Source organism: Ostrinia furnacalis, unplaced genomic scaffold (assembly GCF_004193835.3).
Source record: "Ostrinia furnacalis isolate ACB-3 unplaced genomic scaffold, ASM419383v2 OfSCF4246, whole genome shotgun sequence".
Taxonomy (NCBI): Eukaryota; Metazoa; Arthropoda; class Insecta; order Lepidoptera; family Crambidae; genus Ostrinia; species Ostrinia furnacalis.
Genome location: NW_021134485.1, coordinates 1 through 13310, shown reverse-complemented (window position 1 = coordinate 13310; position 13310 = coordinate 1). Strand labels below are relative to the sequence as shown.

The 13310-nt window shown below is 43.6% G+C and overlaps 1 protein-coding gene across 1 annotated transcript; it reads right to left on the bottom strand.

Moving 5' to 3' along the window:
* Positions 1-3671: 3671 nt before the first annotated feature.
* LOC114359236 (beta-TrCP-like) lies at positions 3672-12976 on the bottom strand (the record flags this gene model as incomplete). The annotated part of the gene is made up of 6 exons (XM_028313532.1): positions 3672-3899; positions 6694-6873; positions 8074-8191; positions 9441-9631; positions 10610-10753; positions 12798-12976. Coding segments are annotated over 5 exons (812 nt in total), but the record flags the coding sequence as incomplete, so codon positions are not given.
* Positions 12977-13310: the final 334 nt, after the last annotated feature.

The window sequence follows — 13310 nt, the reverse complement described above, 5'->3', positions numbered from 1 at the left end:
CAGCTTTGTGTTTATTATAAGGTTCAATATTGACTGATCAAAGAAATCTGTCATTTAGTCACAAATTGACAATTGTTTAATAATAATCAATTTCATTTTCTAGTTAACAAGATAAAAACATTATTCTCATTTAATTTACTTGACCATATTTTCGCACTCAACAGCATTTAAAAATATATAAAAATACATAAATTAGCACAAAAAATTCAGGTCTCCAAATCACTTTTTGACAGCTGTCATCAAATCATCCAAACCGTTTTAACAAAATTCAATACACAACAACATTTAACTTTAATTTTACATACACTTCCCTGACTGTACACTAACACTATGCTCAGTACATTTACATTTTTATTTGTCATTTTGACAGTTGACACGACGCGTTCACTTGCATGTGTCAAGTTGGCATCTGTCAATTTGCGAGTCCATTTGAACACGGTCACAGTATATTATTTTGGTCACAGACGTGTAAAGATGTTTGTATTCTTTGCAAATACAACTTTCCATACATGTTTCGTATATTTTCAAATAGTTTTTATGCATATTTACAACCACCTTCACACATACATACATGTGACCAACACTATGAAAGGACACTCAAGTACGGATTCAGTCACAAAATATAGATTTTAAATGCGATCGGTCTGTATTTGAGATTCAACCAATCACGAGATGAATCCATTCTTGAGTTTGAACCTGGATTTGAGTGTCATTTCACATTATGGGTCCTAGCATTGGTATATTTACATTTTCAATTTGTAACGATTCACTAAAAATTCTGGCCAAATACATTGCTCGAACAAGATTGTGTGAATGAGTATAAGAGACAAGGGTTCTTTCAAATTAGACGTTTTCAGGACGCCTATCGTACGTTTGCAAGACCGCATACTACATACTAACTATTGATAATTTGTCAATTTTAGTACGACGCAGTTGTCAACAAAAGTGGAAGACACTATTAATTTATTTAAAAAAAAAAAAAACTAGAGCCCGGTCTGTGAGCACGTAGAACTTTGTCCAATGACCCCAAGCTACCCATCCTTATCGCTCGCGCGTAATTATATTGCTGTCGCGACTGTGCGACGGGTGCCCGCAGTGAGTGCCTTTAGTACAGATTACAGACAACGACAAAAGTAACAGAGAGGCTGACAAAGGTGGCTGAGTTGCTTCCGCCACTTCTTCTCAGCACCAGCCCATTATATGTTGTCCCCGGGCAAGCTACATTTAGGACATCTAAGCGCCCTGGAAAGGGCTTTTGAAAGAAAAAAAGACTTTTATTAAACACTCGTATGCTTATTTGAACAATGTATATCATAGCCACATGGATACAGACAATCGATTAATTAACAGCAGTCTGTCTTGCTCTCACATTCGCGTGTGAGTGAGACAGCACGATCGATGTCAGAATCGTCATCGTATCTTTTGTTTACTTCAAGTTTTGTGACAGATAATGTTAAGTACAGTCGCCTTTGGGTCGACGTAATAATAATTTAAAAAAATTCACAATGGATTTCGGATCTTAGTTCTACAGCATAAGATTTAAAATCAATTGAGAATACATTGTCATTTTGAAGCAGGATCATATTAAAAAGTCTGCATATCTCTTTCTTTCCTTTATGAATAAACAAGGATGGGGCCACAAGTTTTACAAAGTACACAAACATCATGCGATGTCGACAGAGAAATAGACTTTAACTTGATATGCGCCGTCGTGTACGAAAGAGATACACATACTGAAAATAAAGCTCTTTTTTTTAAAAACAATACAATACGTTACATGTAAGTCTATTACGACTTTAAGTCAAGGCTACAGAGTTCAAATTATAGTGGGCATAAAGTTTCACATTATACAGTCAGCGTCAAATAGTTCGTGACACCCAAAGTGGCCAAAAAGTTGACAACACAACCTTATTCCAATTGTATAGTTCCAAAATACTGAACTGTCCTATCCATGACATTGACAGTGGGGCGCCACCGTCAATACCGGATCGCTGGTTCCGATTTTTGCCATGTTGGAAACCATATAGTTGAACGATGGTAGCGCCCCCCTGTCTTTGAGTTTGGTGGGACAGTTCAGCGTGGGTCATCTATAACAAAGACGTTGCGAACTTTTTGGCTACTTTGGGTGTCACGAATTATTTGACGCTGACTGTACACATCGAGGTAAACGCAATGGCATCTTATACAGCCGTATTAGGGTCTATTTTTGAAAAACGTAGTCTGAGGCCTTAGTGTGTTTGCATCAAACGTCCTCACATAGTGAGCGCGTTAAAAAATATGTGAAAATTTTAGTTCTTGAAAGTTTATTCTTACCGTTAGATAATTCCTGGCAATAAGTGGTGACTGAGTTTGTTCCGGCGTTTCTTCTCAGCACTTGCCATATGTTTGTCTCGAAGCGCTGGTGGGGCCCAAAAGATAAGGAGACATGTAAAGTGCCCCATAAGGGCTAAATTTTCTTTTTTTATTATTTTCTATTGACGTTCATAAGTGCCACTTGTGGTCTAAACTGAATAAATATTTTTGATTTTGATTTTTTTTCCGCTAGGGGCGCTGTACAATCCGTCATACATTTAATGTCATTTTTTATGTGCTCACTAGTGACGACGTTTGATGTAAACTCACACACACTAAGCCCTCTGCTATGCTGTTAACTGTACTTCATTCCTGGTTTCTTTCACAACTTTGTTTTTATTACAATTTTAAGCAATTTATGTGTATCACTGTAAAACTGTGAAATCCGTCAGATTATAATTTGACGTAGTTAGATTACAAACTAACCTAAACCCACTGTTAGTTTGCAATCTCACGCGTTATAGTATAACCTGACGGAGTTTACAATATTACGATGACATACAAATGTCTACTCCACTGCAGGAGTAAGACCCTCCCTAATTTACCAGAGACAAATGTCAAATTAATATTTTTCATTTCACAAGTAGTCTTGGCTGTTATAGATCGCTTCATCCACGAAGACGCGCCCCACCATTCTTCCGCTAATGTTTAAGTGTTATCGGTACACGCTAAAATCCATGAGTGCACTCGCACACTACAATAAAGCCGCTCGGATTGCTCGGATCACACTCCCCGCACCCCGCGCGACCGAGACCAAACATTGGTGGGGCGCGTCTTCGTGGTTAAAATGATTTATACTAAATACTATCCATTCGCTTTAAGTTTGCCGCTGGCGATATGACGTCACTCGAAGGGAAACGTCTGTAACTATAACAAACTATATTTAAAATATTTTTTATTTATTAATATTGATAAGATTATTATGTATTTGCGTGAAATAAGACACATTAATTGCGTTTAATCACTAACCAATAGCCTTTAATCGCGGTTGGGGGATGGGACGCGCATTTCAAGGACCGGCAAACTTAGCGCGAACGGGCATAGTCTGGTCTGTGAGCACGTAGAATTTTGTCCAATGACCCCAAGCTACCCATCCTTATCGCTCGCGCGTAATTATGTTACTGTCGCGCTCGCACACTCACTGCGGGTGCCAGTCGCACAGTCGCGTCGCGACAGCAACATAATTACGGGCAAGCGATAAGGATGGGTAACTAGGGGTCATTGGACAAAATTCTACGTGCTCACAGACCAAACTGTAGTATGTTTTAAGATTCCGGTTTGACAAGATCGTTATAAGTTTGAGACAGAAGTCCCTTTACAAGTCTTATGAAGAGATCAGTTTACTGTGACCGAATTACCTCACTTCACCGTCTCCGTCTGTGATCCACTCACTTGTCATCGTACCAATTTAAATTAAGTCCTAAATAGTCAATCTGTACACCGTTTGGTAACTGTCTCACTGTACACATCACTATGTTTCGTTTCACTTCACTTCTATGTGGCATCGACCACTGTTGTGGTTGTGTAGTCTTATCTGTTTCGGTGACCTGAAATAGAAATAAATACATAATTAATAAACAAACTTTTGGGCAATATTAAGTTTTTGTAATTCCTTGTTTCTGCTTATTTTTCACATATTTTTCGTCTTTCGCTCTAGAGCGCGTAGGTAGGGTGTCTACTGTCTATGTAAGTGTTATTATTTAATCATTTTTCGTTTATTTTTTATCTTTTTGTATATTTTTAGCGCTGTAGAGTCCGCATAAGTGACTAATTTAGTGTATTTTCTTTTCTTTTTATTTTGTAGGTTCATTTATGTGTTTTCCAGAGTTTTTAAGAGATTTTCTCCTTTTTTTGTTTGTTTTCAGCAACCTTACCTAGTCAAAAAGGTCCCTGTTTTGGTCTGGTGTGCTTAAACGTGACTATTTTAATCTTTCCTTATTTTTTGTTTCTTTTCTACCTTTTTAGTAGGTCCATGTCGCTCTAGAGTCCATTTACGTGACTTTTTTTCGTTTATTTTTTCTATTTTCCGCGACCAGCTGTAAGTAAACCTACTAACCTAGTCGAACAGGTCCTGATCGTGGTCTGGGGTGCTTAGGCGCGAGTATTTTAGTGTCTTTTCTTATTTTTAGGGTTCCGTACCTCAAAAGGAAAAAACGGAACCCTTATAGGATCACTTTGTTGTCCGTCCGTCCTTCTGTCAAGACCCTTTATCTCAAGAACGCGTGAACGTATCAAGCTGAAATTCACATGAAATACTCAGGTCTATTGTCCCTTTAAGCTGTGAAAATATCAAACTTCTAAGCCAAGCCAATCAAAAGATACAGCCGATTATGTCGATATTTTCAACAAATTTTCGACACTCGCAAAGGAATCAAAACCTACAGGATACTTCCCGTAAACTCAGAATCTTGAAATTTGGCATAAAGCATTGTCATATAATGCAAATATAGGAAAAATTGCGTTTAGAGTTGATTTATGTGTCTTTTTTTGTTTTCCGTTCTCCCAGCTGCAATCCAAAGCTCTCACCTAGTCGAACAGGTCCCGGTCGTGGTCGGGGGTCCGCGGGCGCGGCGGCGGCGCGGGCGGCGCGGCGGGCGAGGCGCCGCCGTAGTTCAGGAAGTCCCACACGAGGATGGTGTCGTGCGATGACGACACGAGTGTTGACTGAGTGGACTATAGAGCGCGCGAGAGTAAAGAGAATAGTGTCATTTTGGATTGTCAACCGTGCTTTAGCGTGACTATTAGTGTCTTTTATATTTTTCTATGGGGTGATTATAATGTTTTTTCTTTTTTTCTTTCTTTTCGTAATATCTTTGGCACTCTAGCGTACACAAGCGTGCCTATTTTAGTGACTTTTTGATATTTTTCCTTCTTTTTGGATATTTTTGGCATTCTAGCGCGCGTGGGATGTCTATTTTAGTTTCTTTTTATTTTATTTTTGCTTTTTCTTTGTGTTTTCGTACATTTTGGCGCTTTAGAGTGCCCTGAAGTTAGTTTTTAAGTATTTTTCTTCGTTTTTTATTTTTGTTTTCAGCTCCTATTTTAACGTTTTAGAGTTGATTTATGTGTCTTTTTTTGTTTTCCGTTCTCCCAGCTGCAATCCAAAGCTCTCACCTAGTCGAACAGGTCCCGGTCGTGGTCGGGGGTCCGCGGGCGCGGCGGCGGCGCGGGCGGCGCGGCGGGCGAGGCGCCGCCGTAGTTCAGGAAGTCCCACACGAGGATGGTGTCGTGCGATGACGACACGAGTGTTGGACTGAGTGGACTTATAGAGCGCGGGAGTCTTTGAGGCAGTCTTTATGTTTCTAGGTGTCATTTTGGGTTGTCAACCGCGCTCTAGCGTGATTATTTAGTGTCTTTTATATTTTTCTGCGGATCTATATGTCTGTAGAGTCAACGAGGTGGCTATTTAAGTGACTTTTTGATTATTTTACGTATTTTTGTAGGTTTTAAGCGCTCTAGCGTACACAGGTGTGCCTATTTTTAGTGACTTTTTGATATTTTTCAGTATTTTTCTTTCTTTTTGGATATTTTTAGCGCTCTAGCGCGCGCAGAATGGTTATTTTAGCGACTTTTTTTTATTTTTTCGTATTTATTTTTTCTTTTTGGCGGTTTAGTCCGTTTAAGTGCTTATTTTAGTGACTTATTTTCGTTTTTCTTTTGTTTTTGGCAAGTTTATGTGAGTTTTCAAGTGTTTTCGTCCGTTATTTTTTGTTTTTAACAACCCACCTAGTCGAACAGGTCCCGGTCGTGGTCCGGGGTCCGCGGGCGCGGCGGCGGCGCGGGCGGCGCGGCGGGCGAGGCGCCGCCGTAGTTCAGGAAGTCCCACACGAGGATGGTGTCGTCGTGCGATGACGACACGAGTATTGGACTGAGTGGACTTATAGAGCGCGGGAGTCTTTGAGGCAGTATTTATGCTTCTAGGTGTCGTTTTGGGTCGTCAACCGCGCTCTAGCTCGGCTATTAAGTGTCTTTTATATTTTTCTGCGGATCTACACATCTCTAGACTTCACGATGTGGCTATTTAAGTGACTTTTTGATTTCTTTTCGTATATTTGTAGGTTTTAAGCGCTCTAGCGTACACAGGTGTGCCTATTTTAGTGACTTTTTGATATTTTTCAGTATTTTTCTTTCTTTTTGGATATTTTTAGCGCTCTAGCGCGCGCAGAATGGTTATTTTAGCGACTTTTTTTATTTTTTCGTATTTATTTTTATTCTTTTTGGCGGTTTAGTCCGTTTAAGTGCTTATTTTAGTGACTTATTTTCGTTTTTCTTTTGTTTTTGGCAAGTTTATGTGAGTTTTCAAGTGTTTTCGTCCGTTATTTTTTGTTTTTAACAACCCACCTAGTCGAACAGGTCCCGGTCGTGGTCGGGGGTCCGCGGGCGCGGCGGCGGCGCGGGCGGCGCGGCGGGCGAGGCGCCGCCGTAGTTCAGGAAGTCCCACACGAGGATGGTGTCGTCGTGCGATGACGAAACGATCTGGAACTCGTCGAACTGGAGCCGGAACACTCGTCCTGTATGCTCCTGGGGGCAATGGGACTTGTTAGCGATACTAGTTTGGGGAACGGAGTAGAAAAACTTTATTTACACAATGTTTAAAAGAGATTTTTTTTATCTGGCACACAGAATAGTAAAAGTTACATAAAAAGAAAATAAGTATAAAGCAAAATGTGTTGTCAAAAAGGTGTTTAACTCAGCATGAGTCAAAAAGTCAGAGTATGATAGTAAGGCTGAGTATGCTACATCAATTCATAGCTAACGTAAAGGCGTATCTCATTTGGTGTAACTTATGGCCTATACATAGTTTCAAACTAAAAGACTTTCCAAGGGTTTCCAAAACGACCAGTCGTGCGCTGTCCGTATTCAGGTGCTTCTCGAAACCTTCACTAGATCCATCATTTCATGAATCGTCGATCCCACAGAGACATTATTTACTAGCCGTGTCCGTGACTTCGTACGCGTGAAAATAATTTGAAAAATTCCCGTTTTTGCAACACTTTTCTTTACTGATCCGCCCCTATTGGCTGTAGGGTGATGTCATATAACCTAAAGCCTTTCTCGATAAATCAGGCCAGTAGTTCCTGAGATTAGCGCGTTCAACCAAACAAAAAAAACTCTTCATCTTTTAATATTCGTTCGTTCGTTTCAGCCGAAAGACGTCCACTGCTGGATAAAGGCTTCAAAGACCGGTCCTGCGCCGCTCGCATCCAGGCACCTCCCGCGACCCCCACCAGATCGTCGGTCCACCTAGTGGGAGGCCTGCCCACGCTACGTCTTCCGGCTCGTGGTCTCCACTCAAGAACTTTCCTGCCCCAGCGGCCATCAGCTCTACGAGCTATGTGCCCCGCCTATTGAAACTTGATTTTAGCGATTCTGCGGGCTATGTCAGTCACTCTGGTTCTCCTACGGATCTCCTCATTTCTGATTCGATCACGCAGGGAAACTCCGAGCATAGCACGCTCCATCGCCCTTTGGATTACCCTGAGCCTTCTTATGAGGCCCATAGTAAGCGACCACGTCTCAGATCCGTATACCATCACTGGCAACAACTGGTCAAAGACTTTTGTCTTGAGACACTGCGGTATTTCGAACGTGAGAATATCGCGAAGCTTCCCGAACGCTGCTCAGCCGAGTTGGATTCGATGATTGACCTCTTTCTCGAAGTTGGCCTACCTACCTTACTGGATAGTATTAGTATAGATTATTTTTGCTGTATACACTCACCACTAGCGTCTGTAGGCAGAGATCCTGGTGCGGCGTTCTGACGTCGAGCGCCGCGGGTAGATTCCACACTTTGATTTTGCCGTCGTACGCGCCGCTAACTATCCTCTTGTTGTCGAATCTGCAATGGAATTACAAATCAAATCATTTATTTTGCACTAGCTTTCCGCCCGCGGCTTCGCCCGCGTGGTTTGTTATTCCAAGTCTGATTCTTTTTTGTTATACCACGTTTTATAGTGACTGACGTTTCATGTCAAGTCACACGGGAATGCCGTCGAACGGGATAAAAAGTATCCTATGTCCTTCTCCTGGCTCTAAACTACCTCCCTGACAATTTTCAGCTAAATCGGTTCAGCCGTTCTTGAGTTATAAGTGGAGTAACTAACACGACTTTCTTTTATGTATATAGATAGATATAGATTGCATGACTGTGTGGTTTGGCAGTTGGTAAATGGTAGCGTAGTACATCACATGCACCCGTAAGGTTTATTGAATTTTACTGAATTAAATTTTACAAAACCGATTTTACTGAAAACAATAAAAATGGCAGTTTTGTGAATATGGGATTTTTACCCTCCTGGCGCAATCGGGTAAAAAGGACTCAAATAGAGGTTGAAGTTGAACTCAAGTAGAATATCATTAGTTTAGGTGGTCATCAAACTTTTTTCATTGTGAGATACACTTTATAATGCTTTCAGACCGATATTTAGGTTGAGTTGCACCATCTTACGCAAACCATAACCGGTGTTGTATGGGGCTTGACAGACTTTTGGCGTCTCGCTCGCTCACATTGGTTCCGGCGAGTGCGAAATCGCAGGCGTCCATACCATATCTGAAGCCCGTATTCACAAACGATTCTTGCTTAAGTGGAGCAGCAAATCGAACGCACAGCGTTGAATAGAGCTCTGGGATTGGGTTGTAGTAGGAAGATAAACCACAAATCGCGCACAATGGCCCAATAATGAGGCTAAGTGCGGTATTCGATTGCCCTGCAAAACTAACTAACTAACTAGAGCTCTGGGATTGGTTCGTAGTCACCCTGTGCATCCACGCGCACTGTGAGACCTCATAGTAATGTTTGTGAATACAGGCTGTTACAGATAGCCCTCGCACCCTATATTGCTTACTTGACATTTCGCCTTTTGCCGACTCATCATTTTCCATCCATAGCCTGCGATCCCTCGCATCTCCAAGTCAGTCTCAATCCACCATCCGAACTAGACGGCTGTCTTATCCTATTAATCTCGTGTTCTTTTTTAAAAACCCAAATCCTCTGAGGCTCATAACAGGGCGCTAGTATCGAGCGAGCACTCGGCGTCTCGCTCGCTCATACGTGGTACTAACGCGTGCGAAAAAGACAGAACACTCACCGTATACACCGCACCAATTCCTCGTGTCCTTCAAGCACTCTAATGCACTGTCCGCACTCAATGTCCCAGAGCCGGATCGTGTTGTCCGAGGATCCGGACACGACGAGCCGGTCTCTGTATTGAAGACACGCGATGCCGCGCTTGTGTCCGTTTAGCGTCCGAACGAATTCGCATGAGGACGTGTTCCACACCTGTGAAGAAAAATTGAGATATCTACATAAAACAAAATAGTGTTAGTTGCACCATTTTTTTATGCACAACAAGGCAGGTATTTGACCACAATCACACCTGGTATTAAGTGGGATGCAGTCTAGGATGGTACATATCTGCCCTGTAAGTGCCTATTATCTCTCGCCTTGAAAAGGTCCGGATTATAAGTCTTCAGGAAAGACAGCATTTATAGTTCAAGAACCGCTGGACAGATTTTGATGAAAGGTATTAAGGTAGATGACACCCTGGCCTATCAGATAGGCACCCGCCTACTCAAAAAAGAGTGTAACTTGTGTCGTTTTCTGGTACACTTCAATAAAAATATAAATTAATATCCTAACAGCTGCACCAGTTTAGATGAATTGTTGGCGATGTCACATTACATTACATCTTCAATATGACAGGAGATGGGGTATCAAAAGGGGAACTGGGTATCAGGAAGATGACGTATCATAAGGGGGACGGGGTATCAAGAAGGGGATGTGGGATATCAAGGGTAGAGGAGGTATTAAGGGGGTGTTAGAAATTGATGGATAAATTGATGCTGGCACTGATGATGTCTAATTAAATCTTCAATATGCCGGGGAGGAATAGAGTATCAGTAGGGTATCATTGACGACCTGATAAAGGTAGCAGGAAGGCGCTGGATGCAGGCCGCTACCAACCGTGCGATGTGGAAGTCATTGGGGGAGGCCTATGTTCAGCAGTGGACGTCCTATGGCTGAAATGATGATGATGTCAATCCGAGGATGTGGGTATCAGGGAAGGAGACAAAGTATCAAGATAAGCGAGACAGGGTATCAGGAGGGGAAGGTGAGGTATCAAACGGGAGCGTGAGAGTATCAAGAGAGGGAGACAGGGTATTATGAGGAGCACTGGGTATCGGAGGGTGTCAACCGGGGATGTGAGTATCTGGGGAAGAGGGGATCAGTAGGGGCACACGGGGTATCATGGCGTACCTTGATGGTCCGGTCCCCGCTGGCGCTGACGATGTACTTCTCGTCGAAGTCGACCACGTTGACGGCGGCGCGGTGGCCGACCAGCACGCGGCGCAAGTTGATCTCCGTCGTCGAGCTCATGTCCCACACTGCTATCGATCGGTCCTGAAACAACAATGCCAAATTAAACATCTCAAACGGAGCGGTGGCCGGTGAGCGAAGTAAAAATCAACAAAAGAATTGCATAAAATATCCGCTCTCCTTCAGTAGACACGGAGTTGCGAACTAGTTCTTACAAGCAACTGGAAAGCGGAGCGGGGAAGCGTATCGGTGAACATCACAGAAAATTTTAAAAAAAACTTACAGTTAGTGCGGTCGCAGCTTCAATACCAATTATTATCAAAAAGAACGCATAGTTTGGAGGACGCAGGGATTACAAGGGGCGAAGGGGCTCAAAAACTGAACTCCGACAAACGTTACTTTGACATTACGTTACTCCGACACTACTGAATATCGACATGACTTTACTTCGACACTACACTACTTAGACAAAGGCGAATATCCTTTGTCGGAGTAGTGTAGTGTCGAAGTAAAGTCATGTCGATATTCAGAAATGTCGGAGTAACGTAATGTCGAAGTAAAGTTTGTCGGAGTTTACTTAGGTAGCCGGGGCGAAGGTATCTAGGGTAGGGAGACGAGGACCAAAAGAGGGGTTGAGGGTGTGAAGGTGTCAAGGACAGAATTTAAAAGTAAATTAGAATAAAAGAATAAAGACGTCACTTACCAAACAAACGCAGAAAAATAAGGTTTTTCATTTTGCTCTCTTCTTAATATTATAAAATATTATGTAGAGAATCACAAGGTTAAGGGATGAGGTGATAACGTGAGAGGGCGCGGGTATCAAGGGAACTGGGAAAGGGGCTCGAAAAACATCTGCCCTTGTCCAAGGGCGCCAAAGTAACAAACCTAGCTACAAATTACCATCATCCTCCTGAAGAAACGCAGATCCTCCGTGGTTGAGGATTCCGGGTGAAGCTCGCTTCCAGCTTCGGCCTGATCGTCACTTACCATCAGGTGAGATACAGGCCAAGAACTTACTCGTTGTGGATAAAAAAAAGATGCAGATCGAGGGGAGCGGGACGAGGGGATCAAGTGGGACAAGGGGATCAATGGCATGGGTTGATGAAAGGAGGACGAGGGGATCAATGGCATGGGTTGATGAAAGGAGGACGAGGGGATCAATGGGAGGGGATGAGGGGTTCAAGCGGATGCGGGCGAGGGGTTAAAGAGGAAGAAAAATAGGGGTTCAGGGGAGCCTGTCAGATATCAGGGGATCAAGGAGGGGATCGAGAAGATGACAAGGGGATCAAGAGGAGGGCAAATGGTCAAAAACACCTGCAATTTCTCAAAAGCGGGAGATAAGGGTCAGAAAACACCAGCCATTTCTCAAAGGCTCTATACATAGAGCTGCAGTATTTTTCCAAGGGTTCCAAAGCAACATACCTTGCTGCAGGTGAGGGGATCAATGTTACTTGGACGAGGGGATCAATGTTACTTGGATGAGGGGATCAATGTTACTTTGACGAGGGGATCAATGTTACTTTGACGAGGGGATCAATGTTACTTGGACGAGGGGATCAATGTTACTCGGACGAGGGGATCAATGGCGGGCACGAGGGGATCACAGCGACACACCTTGCTGCAGGTGAGGGGATCAATAACAGCGGGATGAAGGGATCAATGACAGAGGGATTAGAGGATCAATGGGAGGGGATCAATGACAGATGGATGAGGGGATCAATGGGAGGGGATCAATGACAGAGGGATGAGGGGATCAATGACAGGGGGATCAATGGGAGGGGATCAAGGACAGGGGGATCAATGGGAGGGGATCAAGGGATCAATGGGAGGGGATCAATGACAGAGGGATCAATGACAGGGGGATCAATAGGAAGGGGATCAATGGGAGGGGATCAATGGGAGGGGATCAAGGACAGGGGATCAATGGGAGGGGGTCAAGGACAGGGGGATCAATGGGAAAGGGATCAATGGGAGGGGATCAATGTTACTTGGATGAGGGGATCAATGTTACTTGGATGAAGGGATCAATGTTACATGGACGAGGGGATCAATGTTACTTGGACGAGGGGATCAATGTTACTCGGCCGAGGGGATCAATGGCGGGCACGAGGGGATCACGGCGACACACCTTGCTGCAAGTGACCATCATCCCGCTGCAGAAGCGTAGATGAAGAACCGCCTCGCAGTGGTGTATGAGCGTGTTCAGCATGGCGCCTGTTGTTACGTCCCACACGCGGACTGTGGAGTCGGAGGAGCCCGAGATGATCGATGGGAGGACGAGGGGATCAATGAGGGCACGAGGGGATCACGGCGACACACCTTGCTGCAGGTGAGGGGATCAATCATACGGGATGAGGGATCAATGGGAGGGGATCAATGGGAAAGGGATCAATGACAGGGGGATCAATGGGAGGGGATCAATGACAGATGGATAAGGGGATCAAGAGGAGGGGATCAATGACAGATGGATGAGGGGATCAAGGGGAGGGGATCAATGACAGATGGATGAGGGGATCAATGACAGATGGATGAGGGGATCAATGACAGAGGGATCAATGGGAGGGGATCAATGGGAGGGGATCAATGACGGGGATCAATGGGAAAGGGATCAATGGGAGGGGATCAATGTTACTTGAATGGA